General features: G+C 35.6%; 1 protein-coding gene across 7 annotated transcripts in view; it reads right to left on the bottom strand.

Annotated features, from left to right (window-relative positions):
* The window catches only part of LOC131940662 (transient receptor potential cation channel subfamily M member 3), a 128,901-nt gene that overhangs the window by 66,143 nt on the left and 44,127 nt on the right, over positions 1–18,631 (bottom strand). For 2 of the 7 annotated variants that reach the window (XM_059299380.1, XM_059299379.1), the window contains exons 3-16: positions 14,210–14,289; positions 6,660–6,885; positions 5,945–6,101; positions 5,378–5,502; positions 4,870–5,041; positions 4,416–4,599; positions 3,852–3,975; positions 3,228–3,303; positions 2,867–2,967; positions 2,372–2,506; positions 2,065–2,115; positions 1,367–1,498; positions 819–839; positions 145–165 (exon numbers count right to left, since the gene is read on the bottom strand). In XM_059299380.1, coding sequence (XP_059155363.1) covers positions 145–165; positions 819–839; positions 1,367–1,498; positions 2,065–2,115; positions 2,372–2,506; positions 2,867–2,967; positions 3,228–3,303; positions 3,852–3,975; positions 4,416–4,599; positions 4,870–5,041; positions 5,378–5,502; positions 5,945–6,101; positions 6,660–6,885; positions 14,210–14,289 — 1,605 coding nt within the window. Of the gene's footprint in view, positions 1–144; positions 166–818; positions 840–1,366; positions 1,499–2,064; positions 2,116–2,371; positions 2,507–2,866; positions 2,968–3,227; positions 3,304–3,851; positions 3,976–4,415; positions 4,600–4,869; positions 5,042–5,377; positions 5,503–5,944; positions 6,102–6,391; positions 6,467–6,525; positions 6,601–6,659; positions 6,886–7,207; positions 7,262–14,209; positions 14,290–18,631 lie in introns of those variants that run through there. The other 5 variants (XM_059299385.1, XM_059299381.1, XM_059299387.1 and 2 more) reach the window with 5 other exon arrangements.

The raw sequence follows: 18,631 nt of genomic DNA, 5'->3' as shown, positions 1-18,631 counted from the left end.
TATAAGCATCTATCCCTAGTCCCAAATCATACTAATGGAACAGGCCAAAATTTCAAATAAATAAAATGAATATAGTTCATATCAAGAATCTCATTTTTTTGGTATTGTTAACCACATACAAAACAAAAACCATATAAGATTCACCTTAGGTATTGTAAGATTTTTCTGGAATGTATTGGAATAAGATAAGAAACAGTTGATACATTTCAAAATTTAATTGGGGATAGTTACAATTTAAATTGTAAATATTGGCTGAAATAAATACACAGATTTGGAATGCTCCAATTTTTTTTCAGACATTGTAAAAGGAAGAACAGATTACTATAGCATCTATTTGCCTATGTGAATACATAGAAAATGTTCTTTGTATCAATGCTATTAAGTAACCAAGGATTACCAAAAATAACAAAACATTTAAAGTAAGGAAATGTGGAGAAAAAAAGTACCTTCACAGTCTCACAGCCCAGATAAAGAAAAAAGCAGACAGGTTAAGTGTTCGCTTTAGATAAATTATAAATTTAGAAGGACACGTTTCAGAGATTTTTTAAATTCTTTATAAAATAAAACCTTTATAGTTAACATTTTGAGTGTCAAGAAACTTGATGAGTGTTAAGATTCCAATGCTGACCATCCATGTGAGCCAGGCATGGTAAGTTTTAGAAATGAACATTCCACAGCAATTTTTAGTTTAAACAATCTAGGATTACTTACTGCACTTTTTTTTCTAGCCTAATGCGAACACCATAAAAAAGAAAACATAGTTTAAAAAAAAGAGTAATAAAGAGAAATTTTGGTTTTGAATTCTGGATTAAATTTACCTTAAAGTCTGCATAAGAGATCTACGTCAGATCGAGAAATATAAAAAGTATTATTAAATGATGAAAAAGCTAATTCTTCTTCTTTAAACAAAATGAGAATGGAACTAAAGGTTTAGCAAGTGTGTTTTCTAAATATAAATATCCTTGACAATCTCTCAAGTAAATTTACACTAAACTTTAAAAAAATTGGGTAACTTTACTACTATTAAAACTGTTATCACATTTAAGGTATGCATTAATATATAAGTATTTTTTTATTTCTTCACCAAAGTCAGAGTAATTCTTTGTTAGTAATTTTTGTGTCTGTTAGTTATACTTAAGAGATGAATTAAATTAAAAATGAATTTCCTATTCTAACCAGGGGTATAAATGATAAAACAACTTAACACACAATGTACAAACATGTGGCTGCATGTTATCCTAGATAAAAGGGAGACAAACAAGATAATGTTTTGACAAAGGAATATTAAGGTTTATATTTAGTGCCTAGTAGCAAGTCACATGTTAAAATTGTACAATATCTCAAAAAGTTTACAAGAAACACCTACTGTTTGCTTGAGAGCTTGGTACTTTTGTCTGAACCTTTTCCTGCAGTAGTAGGCTCGAAATCCGCCTCCCATCAGGTGCTGAAGAACTAATCCTATATCAGGTAGCGTGTAGCGGTAGTTGGACGGAACATGCTGAATCATTTTGTAAAATTAATTAATAACATAGCATTTATAAAGCAATAATTGAAAGCATCATTAAACATTTTATAATAACAATAAAGTAAAAAATATATTATTTGCTTGGTTATGTTTAAATAACGGATGGCATGGCCTAGTGGTAGAGCGCTAGAATGCTAACCTGAAAGTCTCGAGTTTGAATCCAGGTTCAAGTCAGAAGAATGTCCCTGAAACCACCCAGATCTGATGGGTACCTAACTCATGTTAGGGAAAGTAAAGGCGGCTGGGCATAGTGCTGACCACACTATCCTTTCATATGCTGAGGTCACAGAAACAGGTGAACATGACTTCACTAGCCCCATTGACAGACAGGTTCAAAAAGGGAATTTTACTTAACTTTTAAATACAAAACTTGTAATATCTCTTGCAATTTAAAAAAAAAACAATGATTAAAGGCAAAACCATACATTTATTACATACATACTACAAGATATCCAGGCTAGGAGAGAAAATTATTTAACATGAGTATAAGTTTCTTGTTTTTGAAAACTGATTCTTTGATGATTCCTAAATGCACATACCTTCTTCACATCACGAACAAGATATCTCAGTGTATTGGATGGAGTTTGTCTCTGTAGGTACAAATACAGCACAATTATTTTTGACAGAAATAAATTGTAATTATTGAGCATCAAGTAAAAAAATTTTTTAAACATAATCTCATTTACTTATACAAACACATATTTTCAAATAAAAGAAATACAATTTTTATCCAACAGGATGAGTTGATGTTAAAATATTCACCTAAGGTTCTTTTAAACTGTAGAGTGTATTTTCAAGATATTTAAGAAATAATTTTAATAAACTTTAAAAAAAAATGTTACTGACAGCGTTATAAAGGTCTTCAAGCCTGGGTATAGTGAGGAAAGTGTGCATGCTGACTCCATTCTCTAACAAAAGCTTCACAAAATCCACCCGGTCATTGATCAGTGCATCCATCATGGCTACCTCCAGTGCTCCTTCCTACAAAATAAATAAGGTTTAAATAAATATGCTTTCACAATAAAATCTCTGAATTTAATGTAACATATTTGTTAACTAAAATCTAGATATGGATGTTTCAGATAATAGGTTCTCAAAATGTAATCCATTACATTTTAGTATTCATTAAAATCTGTTTCTAGCTCACATAACAAGTTCTCAAACTGTCATAGTATAATAATGAACTCATTTTTTACAATTAAAAATTATTAATTATTGATCTATAAAAGTGGTAGAATTTATTGAATTTTAAAAATAAAATGCTCAGAAGTTGAAATTAACAATTTAAGCTGATAAGTGTTACATAGTCCAAACCAATCATAAGTGAAATGAAAACTTTACCGGCCATTCTTGCCCGTAGACAAATATATGACTTCTTGCAATGTCTACTCTGTCCCATGTCAAAGCAAGGTTTAACTGATCAATAGCATTGGCAGTGGTTCCTGTGATTTTTAAAGATAACTTCAGAACTTAAAATACTGATAGACTCATTTTTCTATACAATTTAAAAGGAAAAGTAAACCATAAAAAAAAAAAAAACTTGTGTTAAAAACACACTTTAATGCAACTAATTCTTCACTTGTCCTTGGTGAGCTATACTTGGCACATAGTGTGGTGAGCTTATTGTAACTGGTGGATTATTGATCTGTCACTCCATCTAAACTAATACAAGATCTATTTGATATAATTTGCCTAATCTAACCTTTCAGTAATGCTGTTAGTATGGCAAGATCAATATCTTTAGATTCTTCTCTATCACCCATCCTGAATACCGTGATCTAGATTTAAAAAAAAACAGTGCAATTATTTTATATAATGTTAATGGTTTTCTCTTATTATTTTTTTAAGGTTATAATCAAATAAAAAGACAGTAGTTATCTATAAATTAATGGAGATGTATATCTAAGGAACATTAAAAATTTCATTAACAGGCACATAAAATCCTAATTGGAAACAATTTTTATACTGAATAATATTATAAGTGTTGTAATATAATTAGCATAAAAATAAATAACAAGACAAGAAACTGTAATAATTTTTATGTATATGTGAGATTGCTGTTCATTTTAGGGAGTTGTTAATGTATGAAGAACCCGCTGCTATATTGTGCTTAACTGATTGTGAGTTAATTAATTTTCTTCTTGTTTATGATGGTTTAAAAAAACTTTTCTAAGGGGAAATACATTATTTTATACATTATTTTATGAACAATTAATTTATATATATATATATATATATATATATATATATATATATATATATATATATATATATATATATATATATATATATATATATATATATAAAGACTTCATTGGATTCATACCAATTCTTTTTTCTTGACACACAGCATCAGCTCAATAAAAAGTTTCTCTGCTTGTTCCTGTGTGTACATGAAAGTTCTTTGAATTGTCAGGATCAGCTGGTCTCTAAGTGATTCAGCCATAGTGCTAGGGTACATAAAGAAAAACCACAATAAGGTTGCCAGTCATGTGGATTGTAATTCTAAATTTTTAACTAAGAAAACAGTAGTTTAGGTAGAAAGTGACTATCTTGCTAACAATGTGATGACAAATGTGAGCACAAAGTTGATAACTAGAAGGTATAACATAGTTAAGTTCCTGGGCTTTAGTCAGTGGAACTTCCCATAATCAACCCAAATTGATGGGTATCTTAATAAAAGAGAGCTGGGCATAGCCTAGTTCATACAATTCCAAAAATATGAGGTCAAAGAGATTGGCTTTCATGTTATAATGAGATGTCAGGTCTAAAAGGATACATTTTTTAATGAAATGCAATTTACAGTTTATATTTTATACTGTGCTATTTACTGCTGATTTGTTTATAATTAACAATTATAATTAAAAATGCATGTTTTCATGAAACCTACCCATCATCCATGGTGTATTTGTGAGTGAAAGCTAAGAGATCAGCAGCCCTGCCACTCCCATCACATACAACCACAGGTACAGGGGGAGTGTCTGTGACATACTCCAGCACAGAGCGGATTGTGTTGGCGCCACCTTCTAGAACTACACAGATCACTGGCACACCATGACCACGGAAGTCATTGGCTAAAAAAATATTAAAAAATTATTTTATTTTCAATAGCAGGCCACTAAAATGAATAAATGTAAATATAATCAATGCTGAAATACAAGTTTTTTGTGACAGTGAGATGTACATAAAACAATTCCGACTCATAAAGTGTGTCTTACTAATTGTGCATACTTTAATGACTACAGATACACATTTTTATATTTAACTGTGAAAAATAAAAATTTCTTATATACAAACTTAAATTTTAATTCTTAGACTATTTTTTAATTGATGTATATACATACCAATGCAAATTTTCTGCTGAGCAATGTACTTTTCAAACTTTTTCCGGAAAAGAATTTCCCCACCATATTTTCCAACAGTGCCATTGTCAACCAGTAGGAAGTAGGAATGATTGCTGTTGAGAACTGAGGTATTTGTTTTGGTTGATGAAACACAGTGGTAAGGGACGACTATCTGAAATTGGACATTACAAAATTTTTCTGTATGAAATACACAATTATTTGCATATCAATGTTAAAACTTGTAATTTTAAAATATGATTTCAGCTATTTCACCTTGAAAAAGACATTTGCAAAAAAAAAAAAAAAGCAATTTGAGAAATCAATATTGTTATTAGCATGTCAGTCTGAGAGCGCATGTATTTGATAGCATTTCAGGAGCATTCATAAAGCTGGATACAAGAAATCAATAAAATTTAATTTAAAAAAATAATCCACCTTTTACAAAACATCTTGTATATATGTAATTAAAACAGACATGTTACAATGTGAAAATAGAGAAAAAAGTTACATCTCTTCCGAGTAGATCTTCCTTGTTTTCCACAATGCCCCATGGTGTTATTCCTATAGCCACAACCTTGTTTCTGGCCTTGGTTGTACGGTCACTTATAGCATCTCCAACATGCCTTGTAACACCTGCAATTTGAGTGTGTAGATAAATGTAACGTTTTTCACATCTAACAACTAGAGATAAAACTTTGTTAGTTTAGATTTTTAAAAAAGTAACTTACAATTTTTATTTTTAAATTTAATTGGAATATTTGGATGCTCTTCAAGAAAGAAAAAACATGCATGTAAACATAAAGTCTAGTTAAAATTTCCCACTGTATAATTTAGCTTGAGCCACACCAAAGAATGAAACACATGGTTATTTGGATCTAAAATTCTCTACAATATAGAATTTTCTTTAGAGTGATAGTTAATTTTATTTTACTTGCCTGGTGACAAACTCTTTATTTTACAATGACTAATGCTAAAACATTTTTCTACATTTCAATCTAAATTTATGTGACTGCTTTTAACAAACTTTAAATACACAAGTAAATGTCTTTAATTATTACAGTAACATATCACTTACCAGTATTAGTTCCATTGGTAACTATCCAAGCACCAGTGGTTCGAGCTGCCTTTAACAAACCTTTTCTGAAGACCCTTTTTAACTTTGGCTGAAGGTCAAAGTTCAAAATCCCTCCATGCACAGTAATCAGTAACTTGGGTAAATCAAGTCCCCAATGCTGTGTACAACAAATGATCAATAGTGAAAGCTTTTTTTTTGGTAAAGATTTATTTATTTTCTACAAGCGACAATATTTATGAATAATTAAATACTAACTGTAAGTAAATATTTCATTTTACATAAAAAATATTTAATTTTTAATTAGTTGTACTTTAAATATACAAGTAATGACAAAAGACAAAACGAACCCCACTCTGTTTATATAAATTTAACAGTCGTGTTAGCTACATCAGGGTACTGCAGCATCCTCACTGAGCAAACTATAAGAGTTGTCAGACAAAAGCTTACCTTTAAGAGCAGAGTGACGACGTTCTCCTGCCTGGTATCTAAACTGCTGAGCCTCATGTACTGGGCCTTGCTGGGGTGGGGTACTGCAGCATCCTCACTGAGCAAACTATAAGAGTTGTCAGACAAAAGCTTACCTTTAAGAGCAGAGTGAGGACATTCTCCTGCCTGGTATCTAAACTGCTGAGCCTCATGAAATGGGCCTTGCTGGGGTGGGGTACTGCAGCATCCTCACTGAGCAAACTATAAGAGTTGTCAGACAAAAGCTTACCTTTAAGAGCAGAGTGAGGACGTTCTCCTGCCTGGTATCTAAACTGCTGAGCCTCATGTACTGGGCCTTGCTGGGGTGGGGGCCGCCCTGAAACTCGATGGTCCCATAGGCGTCTGTGACCCGCTGCTCTGTGTGTTTGTATGGATGCCATTTCTCTGTACTTCCTGCTTCTAGACGGGCAGCCCCAGTCTGCATGTGCCAGTGTTCGTTGCGGCCACATGCACATCTGATAAAATTATAAAGTTGTTTCTGCTATATAATCTTTATCCCCACTTCCCTCCCAACTACCAATTTAAAACAAAAATCCATCTATCAAAATTCACAAATATTCTATTAAAAAAACATTCTCAAAAAATTAAAATCTAATTAAATTATTAATTTAGAGAAGACATTTTTTTAAAGAACGCTTCAGATTGAGCATATGTTTTTTTTCTTCAAAGCTATGAATTGAACAACAGAAATTAGGCTATATTTTACTTTTTTCCCCAATCATCATAAGAAAAACATGAGTAGGCAATGGTATGACGAATACGTTATCAGCAACACACCAGCCTAGTGGGATGACCAGAACTTAAACATCTCTGACCCAGCCTGCCTACACCGTGGTTTTTTTTTTATAAACCATCGGAGTCCGGAGTTTCTAAAAGCAGGATCGATGCGGGCTGCCAGCGCCCTATCCTTCATTTCACTGACCAATGGAGCGTTATGGCATTGATGGTTTACGTTGGACCTACGTCATGAATACATCTCATATGGGCTCGACTGGAAAATCGCAATGAAAATGAATGAGAATGACGGATCTGGTAGTCCGGCCATGGAAATAGTGTTAGTAATAGTGATTGAGCTTCTACAAGATCGTGTCATCTCGTACAAAGTGTAATAGACTCGTTTCTACAAAGAGTGCACTCGGGAAAATAGACTTGTTATTTAGAGTGGAATACTAAAAGACCTTGTTGTTTTGTACAACGTGTGGGTGGTAATGGTAGAAGTAAATGTGACTGACGTAATAGAAGATGGTGTCACGTCTTCAGGATATGAAAGTGAAGGTCTACTTATCAGAAAAGTAATTGAGATTACACATCCCAGAATATCGCGCGTTATTATAAAACCAATTAGATCTACTATTTAAAAAAAAAAGTCTTCAGCGACAAATGATTTTATTAGGTCATACGATGGTTATTTCACACATCGCTCAAATTGAATTAACTGTATGCATATAACTACATTTGAGTAATAAAATATAATAAATTTACGTTTTAAAATAGATAATTAAAAAAAAGTAGTTATTAAAAAGTCGACAGCAAAACATATGAAAGGGATGAAGGGGGTGAAGAAGTTTTATTAGTATCGCTACCATAAACGAAAACATCCATATACCCTATCATAAAAAAAAAACAACAAAAAACGACACGGTACTGCTGTGTACAACGGGCGTTAAAAAAGTTACGGTTCTGACTTCCTGTTGAGATTGTGAATCTCTAAATCCCAGCTCAGATAAAGAAAGTAATGTTATTTGTGTCCTGATATCGAAGCTAGACGGCGTGAGTATGAGGTTTTATTGGCTGGGTATTAAGACGGAAGACTTCAAGTAATCTTTCTTATTCCGGAACGCTGAGCTTTCTCTTAAGGATATCCCATGATAAAATGTTATTTGTGGTCTCTTACTCATGTTACTGGTTGCATGCAATCGTTAAGAGGATGATCTCACAATAATGTGTTGTGAACTACAGCTCGCTATTTTACGACCAATTAAATCTAATTAGCTCAATACGTGCCTTAATTAATGTAAAGCAGTATTTCAGTAACAAAACTGCAATTGTCGAAACAAAATATCGGAACATTTTAATATAAGAAAGAAAAATCATAAAGTAAAGTGCATCTTATTATATAAAGCATGCAGTTGCTATATTGAGTGTGTAAATGCTGGTCGAACTCAACGTCTATAAGGAAAGTGTTAAAAGCATATTAATAAAATCAGGCCGCTGTCGTCTTGTAGGGCCGTGAGTAAATTGCCATAACAAGGGTTATATCAGCTTTCATATTCATCACGGACTCATCAGCTTGCGTGGGCATGGCGTGTTGGTTGGGCTCTCGTATACAGCAAGCTTTACTCGGATCTATTAGAGGATACTTAGGGCTGTAACATGTGCCAACAACAAGCCACACTCGGCTCTATTAGAGGATACTTAGGGCTGTAACATGTGCCAACAACAAGCCACACTCGGCTCTATTGGAGGATACTTAGGGCTGTAACATGTGCCAACAACAACAAGCCAAACTCGGCTCTATTAGAGGATACTTAGGGCTGTAACATGTACCAACAACAAGCCACACTCGGCTCTATTAGAGGGTACTTAGGGCTGAAACATGTGCCAACAACAAACTACACTCGGCTCTATTAAAGGATACTTAGGGCTGTAACATGTGCCAACAACAACAAGCCACACTCGGCTCTATTAGAGGATACTTAGGACTGTAACATGTGCCAACAACAACAAGCAACACTCGGCTCTATTAGAGGATACTTAGGGCTGTAACATGTGCCAACAACAAGCTACACTCGGCTCTATTAAAGGATACTTAGGGCTGTAACATGTGCCAACAACAACAAGCCACACTCGGCTCTATTAGAGGATACTTAGGGCTGTAACATGTGCCAACAACAAGCTACACTCGGCTCTATTAGAGGATACTTAGGGCTGTAACATGTGCCAACAACAAGCCACACTCGGCTCTATTAGAGCAGGGGTCTCCAAACTACGGCCCACGGGCCGGATGCGGCCCGCGATGTCCTCTCATCCGGCCCGCGGAGATCTTTTTGTCCAAGGAAAAATCGTCTGTTGGTGATGGCTGAGGAACTTTGCCCAGAAAATGAAAGACATACCTGTAAGAAACTGGCCCCCGAATTGAAATTTGATGGGTAATGCGGCCCTCGGACTGAAACGTTTGGAGACCCCTGTATTAGAGGATACTTAGGGCTGTAACATGTGCCAACAACAAGCAACACTCGGCTCTATTAGAGAATACTCAGGGCTGTAACATGTGCCAACAACAACAAGCCACACTCGGCTCTATTGGAGGATACTTAGGGCTGTAACATGTGCCAACAACAAGCCACACTCGGCTCTATTAGAGGATACTTAGGGCTGTAACATGTGCCAACAACAAGCCACACTCGGCTCTATTAGAGGATACTTAGGGCTGTAACATGTGCCAACAACAAGCCACACTCGGCTCTATTAGAGGATACTTAGGGCTGTAACATGTGCCAACAACAAGCCACACTCGGCTCTATTAGAGGATACTTAGGGCTGTAACATGTGCCAACAACAAGCCACACTCGGCTCTATTAGAGGATACTTAGGGCTGTAACATGTGCCAACAACAACAAGCCACAATCGGCTCTATTAGAGGATACTTAGGGCTATAACATGTGCCAACAACAAGCCACACTCGGCTCTATTAGAGGATACTTAGGGCTGTAACATGTGCCAACAACAACAAGCCACACTCGGCTCTATTAGAGGATACTTAGGGCTGTAACATGTGCCAACAACAAGCCACACTCGGCTCTATTAGAGGATACTTAGGGCTGTAACATGTGCCAACAACAAGCCACACTCGGCTCTATTAGAGGATACTTAGGGATGTAACATGTGCCAACAACAAGCCACACTCGGCTCTATTAGAGGATACTTAGGGCTGACACTCGGCTCTATTAGAGGATACTTAGGGCTGTAACATGTGCCAACAACAACAAGCCACACTCGGCTCTATTAGAGGATACTTAGGGTTGACACTCGGCTCTATTAGAGGATACTTAGGGCTGACACTCGGCTCTATTAGAGGATACTTAGGGCTGTAACATGTGCCAACTATCTTATCTACTAGACTTGATGTGCAAACTATACCTGGCGAAAACGAAGCTATGGACTTTTTTAAAAACCGAACGTTTAAATTCGCCATCAGGTCGTACAGAAGCTATGCTTTGCTTGTACCGTTGCCCATACTCTAAACCTTCTTCACATCTTTACCTAAACGCTGACCACGGAAGCGAAAACATTATAGACGAGAAAAATGGCCCGTTGAGGAAGGATACACCGGGCGCTAGGTTGATAGTGCTGTCTCTTTTCTCTAAACTAAAACCAACCCACCCCCACCCCCACACCACCCCCCCCACCCCACACACCACCCACCCACCCCCACCCACCCCCACCCCACCCCCCAAAAAACATGTCTACCGTCCTATTCAACGAAATATAATTATATACTTTTTCCAGTGTCCGCCCCCTCCCCGAAAATTTTACCCCCGCCCCCGAAAATTTCAAGTACCCCACCCCTCTCCGGGGAGGAAAAAGTCTGAAAGAAACACTGGTGTCGCGCTTAGCCACTACGCGAAGAATTGCATTAAAGAAATTGCGAGAAAACCACTTTTTAGATTAGACACATTAATTAGGCGGTAATTTTATTATAGAGTATCGATGAAGAAATTTCTTTTGAGTTGGGGAGGGGGAGGGGCTCAGACGTTCTTACGCGGGGGGTGGGGCTTCGCCCCTACCCGAAGAATTGTATGCAAGAAACTCTTCACGCAAACCACTTAGATTAGACAACATTTCCTCTTTATTCAATGTTTACGCCAGAATCAATGACGTCATTATATTACTGTGAGATTATTTTCAACTCTATGCTAAATGTGTCGACGTCATACTTCGTTTTTCGAATTACTATGCATGTTTTTAAATTGCTTGTCTTTTCTCTAGAGCGTTCTTGTCAGACAGATAGATAGATAGATAGATAGATAGATAGATAGATAGATAGAGAGACAGCGAAACTATTATTATAGACGAGAAAAATGGCCCGTTGAGGAAGGGTACAACGGGCGCTAGGCTGATAGTGCTGTCTCTTTTCTCTAAACTAAAACCAACCCACCCCCCCACACACCACCCCCACCACCCCCCACCCCCACACACCACCCCCACACACCACCCCCCACACACCGCCCCCCACCCCCACCCCACCCCCCCACCCCCCAAAAAAACATGTCTACCGTCCCATTCAACGAAATATAATTATATACTTTTTCCAGTGTCCGCCCCCTCCCCGAAAATTCTACCCCCGCCCCCAAAAATTTCAAGTACCCCCACCCCTCTCCGGGGAGGAAAAAGTCTGAAAGAAACACTGGTGTCGCGCTTAGCCACTACCCGAAGAATTGCATTAAAGAAATTGCAAGAAAACCACTTTTTAGATTAGACACATTAATTAGGCGGTAATTTTATTATAGAGTATCGATGAAGAAATTTCTTTTGAGTTAGGGAGGGGGGGGGGGGGGGCTCAGACGTTCTTACGCGGGGGTGGGGCTTCGCCCCTACCCGAAGAATTGTATGAAAGAAACTCTTCACGCGAACCACTTAGATAAGACACAATTTCCTTTTTATTCAATGTTTACTCTCCGGTTTGAGATTATTTTCTACTCTGTGCTAAATGTGTCGACGTCATACTTCGTTTTTCGAAATACTATGCATGTTTTTAATTTCCTTGTGTTTTCTCTAGAGCGTTCTTGTCAGATAGATAGATAGAAAGATAGATAGATAGATAGATAGATAGATAGATAGATAGATAGATAGATAGATAGACAGACAGCGAAACTATTATATAGAATATTGTATTTACTATATTGCCTAACGAGTGTTTTAAAGGAAGTTTTTTTTCTTAAAATATAATAAATAAACTGTCTTGTAGGCGCAATATCAATAATCCTCAGTGTAGAAATGAACAGACCATTTTTAAAAAAACTTTTCCTTTAAAAAAATATAGAAAATAAAAACATAGTTTGAAGCAGAAATAAAACCAACAAGACAAAAGCGTTGAGATCGACCGAGTGAAGCTGCCCGTACACAGACACACGTAATAGACATGGAGCGAGCTGAGCTTAGGAAACACAATAACTGCATTCGTGTTTTGTTTTTCATGCGCTAGGCGAATCGACACTTTTAAAACAATCTTCAGCTCCATCAATGGAGAATTTTTTTTTATTGACGTTGAGTGCTATTCAAGTGTCGTGAAGGGGTGAGTGTTCCTGATGGAAACCACCACACGATACAACTGTAACAGTATTCTAAACAAAACTCTACAACTCGCACTCCTACAAGCCCTGGTACCAGAAATAATGTATTTGGTCGTATCAGATTTCGACTTGGAGCACCATTATCAATCTTGGGCTGATAGTGTCACACGGATGATGGCGTCGTACAGCGAGGGGATAAAGTCTGAGACAGGTCACATTTAAACACCACCGCTGTTTTTAGCTCCCTGAGACATGGGATAAAGTCTGAGACAGGTCACATTTAAACACCACCGCTGTTTTTAGCTCCCTGAGACATGGGATAAAGTCTGAGACAGGTCACATTTAAACACCACCGCTGTTTTTAGCTCTCTGAGACATGGGATAAAGTCTGAGACAGGTCACATTTAAACACCACCGCTGTTTTTAGCTCTCTGAGACATGGGATAGTCTGAGACAGGCAACACCTAAACACCACCGCTGTCTTTAGCTGTCTGAGACACACGGGATAAAGTCTGAGACAGGTCAGACTCCAACAACGCTACTATCTTTAGCTCCCTGAAATAACTTTTGAGACAGTTCAGAGTACTACAACACTCCCGCTGTCTGAGACCTTAGGATTACATAATTTTTACTCCTGTTATGACTCTCCACACTAACAAGAGCCGCTGGGAGTGTGAAGGCCGCCACTTGAGGCGATATCGTTCACGCCCATGCCCCTTAGTTAGCCGTGTTAGACCTATCAATCAACCCGGCCGTCCGGAACACTGACCAGACAGGAAAATGGGGAATTACCGAATCTGTAATTGATTGAATTCTGGACATTTGACCTTCTTCGATAGAATGCTTACTACGTTTTAATTAAAACACATCATTGATGCTTGCTAGAACTAGAGGCTTGGAATATTGACCAGAATAGGGTGAAAAAGATCCATGTTAGCTCGTATTTTAGAGACACTGTTAGGGATTATGCTCATATTAATTTAACACAAAACGAGGGGGTGGTTTATCTTTTCTTTAACAATGTGTCAAATGGGTGGGGTGGTCATTATGTCCTGTGTTATATAAAGCTAGTTTATTCCTAAAGCTAATTCAAAGTTTATTATCGAAATTATGGAGTTATTATGAAATTCTTTGATAACGTTATGTGGGGTAGGCTGGGGGTCTGACAATGTCATATTTCCGTGTTACTTTCAGCACGATCATTTTGTAACACCACGTTGTGTTTGATTGATTGACTGTAGCAGGTAAGTGTGTGAGCGCACGTGTGTTCGTATGTTTGTTAGTGAATAATATGTGTGTGATTTAGTGAGAACGATATATAAGCCTGGGTTGTACACGCTAACGAGAGAAAGCGCGTCAAACTAATGTTCGACCCACACTGAACGAGGCAGTAGCGGTCAGTCCTTCAGTTATTAAATGTGTTCCTGATCTATCTAATAGAAATCTCCCCACGTGTATAGATAAAAAAAGATGATTTTTGAATTACCTTGAATGATCTCGGTGAGACGGAATAAACTTGACACATTCTCGCTTGTGGAAGGTTTTCTCCACCCACGATCTCTGGCTCTGTAACACATCATGGCACACATTAACACATCAAACATCACATCAGGCTACGTTATGCTTACAAATTAACGACAGGGGCGTTTTTGTTAAATCATCTTAAACAGGTTGATAGCAGTTTTAACAAAGTTGTAAAGATGTTACCAGGAAGTATTGTTAACTAAAGTTTAAAACAAAATTGTAAAGATGTTACCAGGAAGTATTGTTAACTAAAGTTTAACAAAGTTGTAAAGATGTTACCAGGAAGTATTGTTAACTAAAGTTTAACAAAGTTGTAAAGATGTTACCAGGAAGTATGTTAACTAAAGTTTAACAAAGTTGTAAAGATGTTACCAGGAAGTATTGTTAACTAAAGTTTAACAAAGTTGTAAAGATGTTACCAGGAAGTATTGTTAACTACAGTTTAACAAAGTTGTAAAGATGTTACCAGGAAGTATTGTTAACTAAAGTATAACAAAGTTGTAAAGATGTTACCAGGAAGTATTGTTAACTAAAGTTTAACAAATTTGTAAGGATGCTACCAGGAAGTATTGTTAACTAAAGTTTAACTAAGTTGTAAAGATGTTACCAGGAATTGTTAACTAAAGTTTAACAAAGTTGTAAAGATGCTACTAGGCCGTATAAACACCTACGTAAATCGATTAAATTGTTTTAAAAATCTACTAAAAAATTTTCAATCTCGACAAATCTATGTTGTACGTAGACTATTTGATCTTTTTGGTCGGGCCTCTAATCAGAATCTCCAGCTTTTATTACATCCCTGGCTATTTTGAAGCTGAGCATCGGCTACCACTTCCGTTTCCCCTCACCGTGGTTTTATCAAGAGATTTGAAACTTCACACGGAAATGAATTGAACGAGTGTGGGTGGGTTTTTTTTTCCACTTGAGTAATTTCTGTTTTAAGCGATCTCTCGAACGAACGACTTCAAGTAAATAATGGCTATCTTATATTCTGATATCTATACACTTATAAGCATCTCACCAAGTTATACACACCGTGATTCTCCTCACATGTGCACTATTATTAGGTTTTCTAAATCGATGACGCACACTTTGATGTTTACTAATTTTAAAAAAAAATCTTAATAACGATGTATGGTAAACATTCGTTAATTTAAAGGATTAAAGTGATTTTTGTTATAGAAATAATCGACGAAAAAGTTCTTAGGTGGATAAAAATATTAAAAGCAAATCCAGAAAGTAAAGAAAGCGGAAGTCAATGAGCCAATGGCGCAAACCATGTTGACACGAACTATTAATTTTTTTTAAGGTAAAACTCTCCAATATATTGTAATTACGAACGAAGAAGAAGATGCCCCGAAAGGCCTTTAGTTTTATAATAGAACTGTTAGTTTTTTTTTCATGCTTCAAAAGTACTTATACATTTTTACTCTATATATGTCTTTTCCACGACCATGCGCTTCTGCTCGTGGGCAGATAATATGATTTTATTTAAAGTATTGCATTTAAATTAAAATCTGAACGGTATTGTCGTTAAGTAAAAACGTTAACAACAACTCTCTTTTCTACTCTCTTTAGAGGAATTAATATGTTCAATAATCGAAAAAAAAGAAAGGTAAAAAAAACAATGAAATATATAAACCCTATTTTTTTCTTGATGTCAAATTCGAGCCTTATAGAATACCCTTGAAATCATTTGCGTTGAATTTTGTGATGAACAAAATAAAAAAAAAAAGATCTTTATAATAAGTGTTTGACTGACATATATTTTATAAAGTTGCACTGGACTTGAAACAGAACACACAGCAAATGTTTATTTATCGATTTTCAATTGAGAAAAATTGTCGGCAACGTTGACGTTTTTCATTTGCATTACTAAAATGCACCAATGAAATAATTATGATATAAACGATTTAGCTTATATAATATTTGGAGCGAAAAAAATGAGGTAATATAATAATACACAATAATTTAAGTAAACAGTAGCCTTGTGCAAGAGCTAAAATATGTTTTTGGGATCACAACATAACAAATTATAAAAGGAATTTGCCAACCCTGTCATAGACATTAAAATGTGAACATAAAACAATTATAATAAAAAGATTGCACATATGCATTAAAAAAAAGAAAATAAAATGATTTTCTGTTTATATATAAAAATGCTCAACTATTTATATAGCCTACCTATTTAAAGAAGTGTGTGGCTCATAACATCTTATTAAGGGTGTTCAATACATAACAAAGCTAACAACATTACATTACACTAACAAGTTTCAACCTATGACGAAACATAAAGCGCGAAGGTAAAAATGTTAAGCACCAGCAAGCAAGTTAAGCTTGAAATTAAAAACAAAATGTTATAAAAACGTTCATAATAACAAGCTTGTATGTAGGCACTAAAACAAATACAAACATTTAATTTCTTCTGCACATGTAACAATTCTCAACCACTTACAGAGATACACAGTAAAAAAAAAGTCCATCATTTTGTACACAGTTTTAAATAGGTGCAAAAATCGATGTCGACTCACATCAATCCAAATATCTAAATTTAAGTGACCAGCTACAATAATAATTGCAAAAATTGACATTGCGTAAAGTCAAAATAAGATAGCTTTCGTATTTGCCATAAACTTAGTAATTTTGTTCTAATAAATCCAAGATATAATTAAATTAACTGTTTTTCTTCTAGCTTAGAATAAATAAAATAAAAATCCTTGTCAAATTCAGTATTGATCCTTCAAACAAAATATTATTTTTCCCCACGCTCTTCTAAATGTATTAGATGTAACAAACAACAAAGTCGACAATCGCTTTTTAACAGTAGGATGGCTATAGTTTTTTTTTGTTTCTACATGGCAATTTTTTACTGAAAAGTTTTTTTTCTGAAAATTTCTAATTTAATCTAGGCAGGGAAAAAAAAGGAACCCCACTATTTTAATGTATTATATTTCTAAAAATGTATTATTAAAATTATTACTAAGGAAAAATGTAAATAAGATACATCTGAATGTAACTGTGCAGTAAAATGAAATAAATAACGAGAAGACAAGATTTGTCAAGACTACCGAGATAAGAATATTCCATTAAAAAGACGAGACGTTTTATCTAAGAAACAAAAAGAATCTTTCAAACTACACATCACATCTTGTGTTGCCCATAGCAACAGCTAATGGCCTTAATACATCCGTTTACTCCAATTCAATTAACGTAGTATTTTTTATACTCGTCCAATAAGCTGAGTGTGACAGTTCATAGGCATGATGGACTTAATCTATATGTCAATACTGTACTGTTGCTCTTGAGGCTGGTGACAACTTGATGCTGGGAGAGTACGGCATTCTATTTCATTGTATACAGTTATGCGCAGGCTCTAAATCGATAATTTTTAAAGTAAAAACAGAAGAAGTAATTGTAAAGCATATTTTTTGAGATATTGGAAGCTGTTGTTAACAAATATTTTTAAAAAATGTTTTATTGTTATCGGGATAAATTGTTATAGAATCAACTCTGCTGCTTCATGTATAGTACTCCACCGTAAAGGCTCTCTTCTAGCTTGTGTTTTACGTGTTGTATACCACACAGTGAAGATGTATAGGGGAGAATGTAAAGGCTGCTAGAAAAGTTTCCCACAGATTCAACTGAAATGGGCTAGCCATGCATGATTATGTTTGCTGGGTTCTAGAGTAGCCGCACGTTAAGCACCAGGGACAGGGGGGAGCAAGGGAGATAAAAGAAAGACTAGCCCCGCGTAAAAAATTAAAAGGCTGCAAATATTTTTTTTTCAAAGCACGCCTGGGATCAACTACTTGGCACAAAGCTGCAACGAGATGTGAACGTTGGCAAGCTGAGCGAATAAAATCATTGACTGCATGGGGGGAATCTAAGTTTTTAAAAGATGAATATTAATATCTGGGGACGGTTGGGTGGTGGAGGGGGGGGGGAGATCAAAGAAAAAATAATGTGGATGGTTGTGTCTACATGTTTTGTCAATAAATCTTTGATTGTTTAGAAGCACAGTTAATCAAGTCAGTATTTTGTAATATGATGTATTGTATTAGTGGTCTTGATTAGTTTATGTTTTACTACGATGATTAGACCAATTGAAACAACTTCATACGAAGGTATGGCTTGAATCTGATTTCCCATCTGACTTTATTAGTAAAATGCTGCTTGCTTATACACTATCGCTTCAATCACTTCAATCCCCAAACTAAAACTCCAAGATAAACCGAGTTAAAAAGCTCATTCAAAAAAATAAAAATAAAGCTATTGTGGCAGAGAGAAAATCAATACAAGTCTGTCATAGATACAAGTCGTCAACTTAATTTTTTCGAAGGCAGTTGAATAATTGACACGTTTCTGTGTCACGTTGCAAAGATGT

This window comes from Physella acuta, unplaced genomic scaffold (assembly GCF_028476545.2).
Source record: "Physella acuta isolate Inbredline_101_S28 unplaced genomic scaffold, ASM2847654v3 ptg000325l, whole genome shotgun sequence".
In the NCBI taxonomy this organism is placed as follows: Eukaryota; Metazoa; Mollusca; class Gastropoda; family Physidae; genus Physella; species Physella acuta.
The sequence above is the reverse complement of the archived record's forward strand: the minus strand, read 5'-3'. Positions and strand labels throughout refer to the sequence as shown.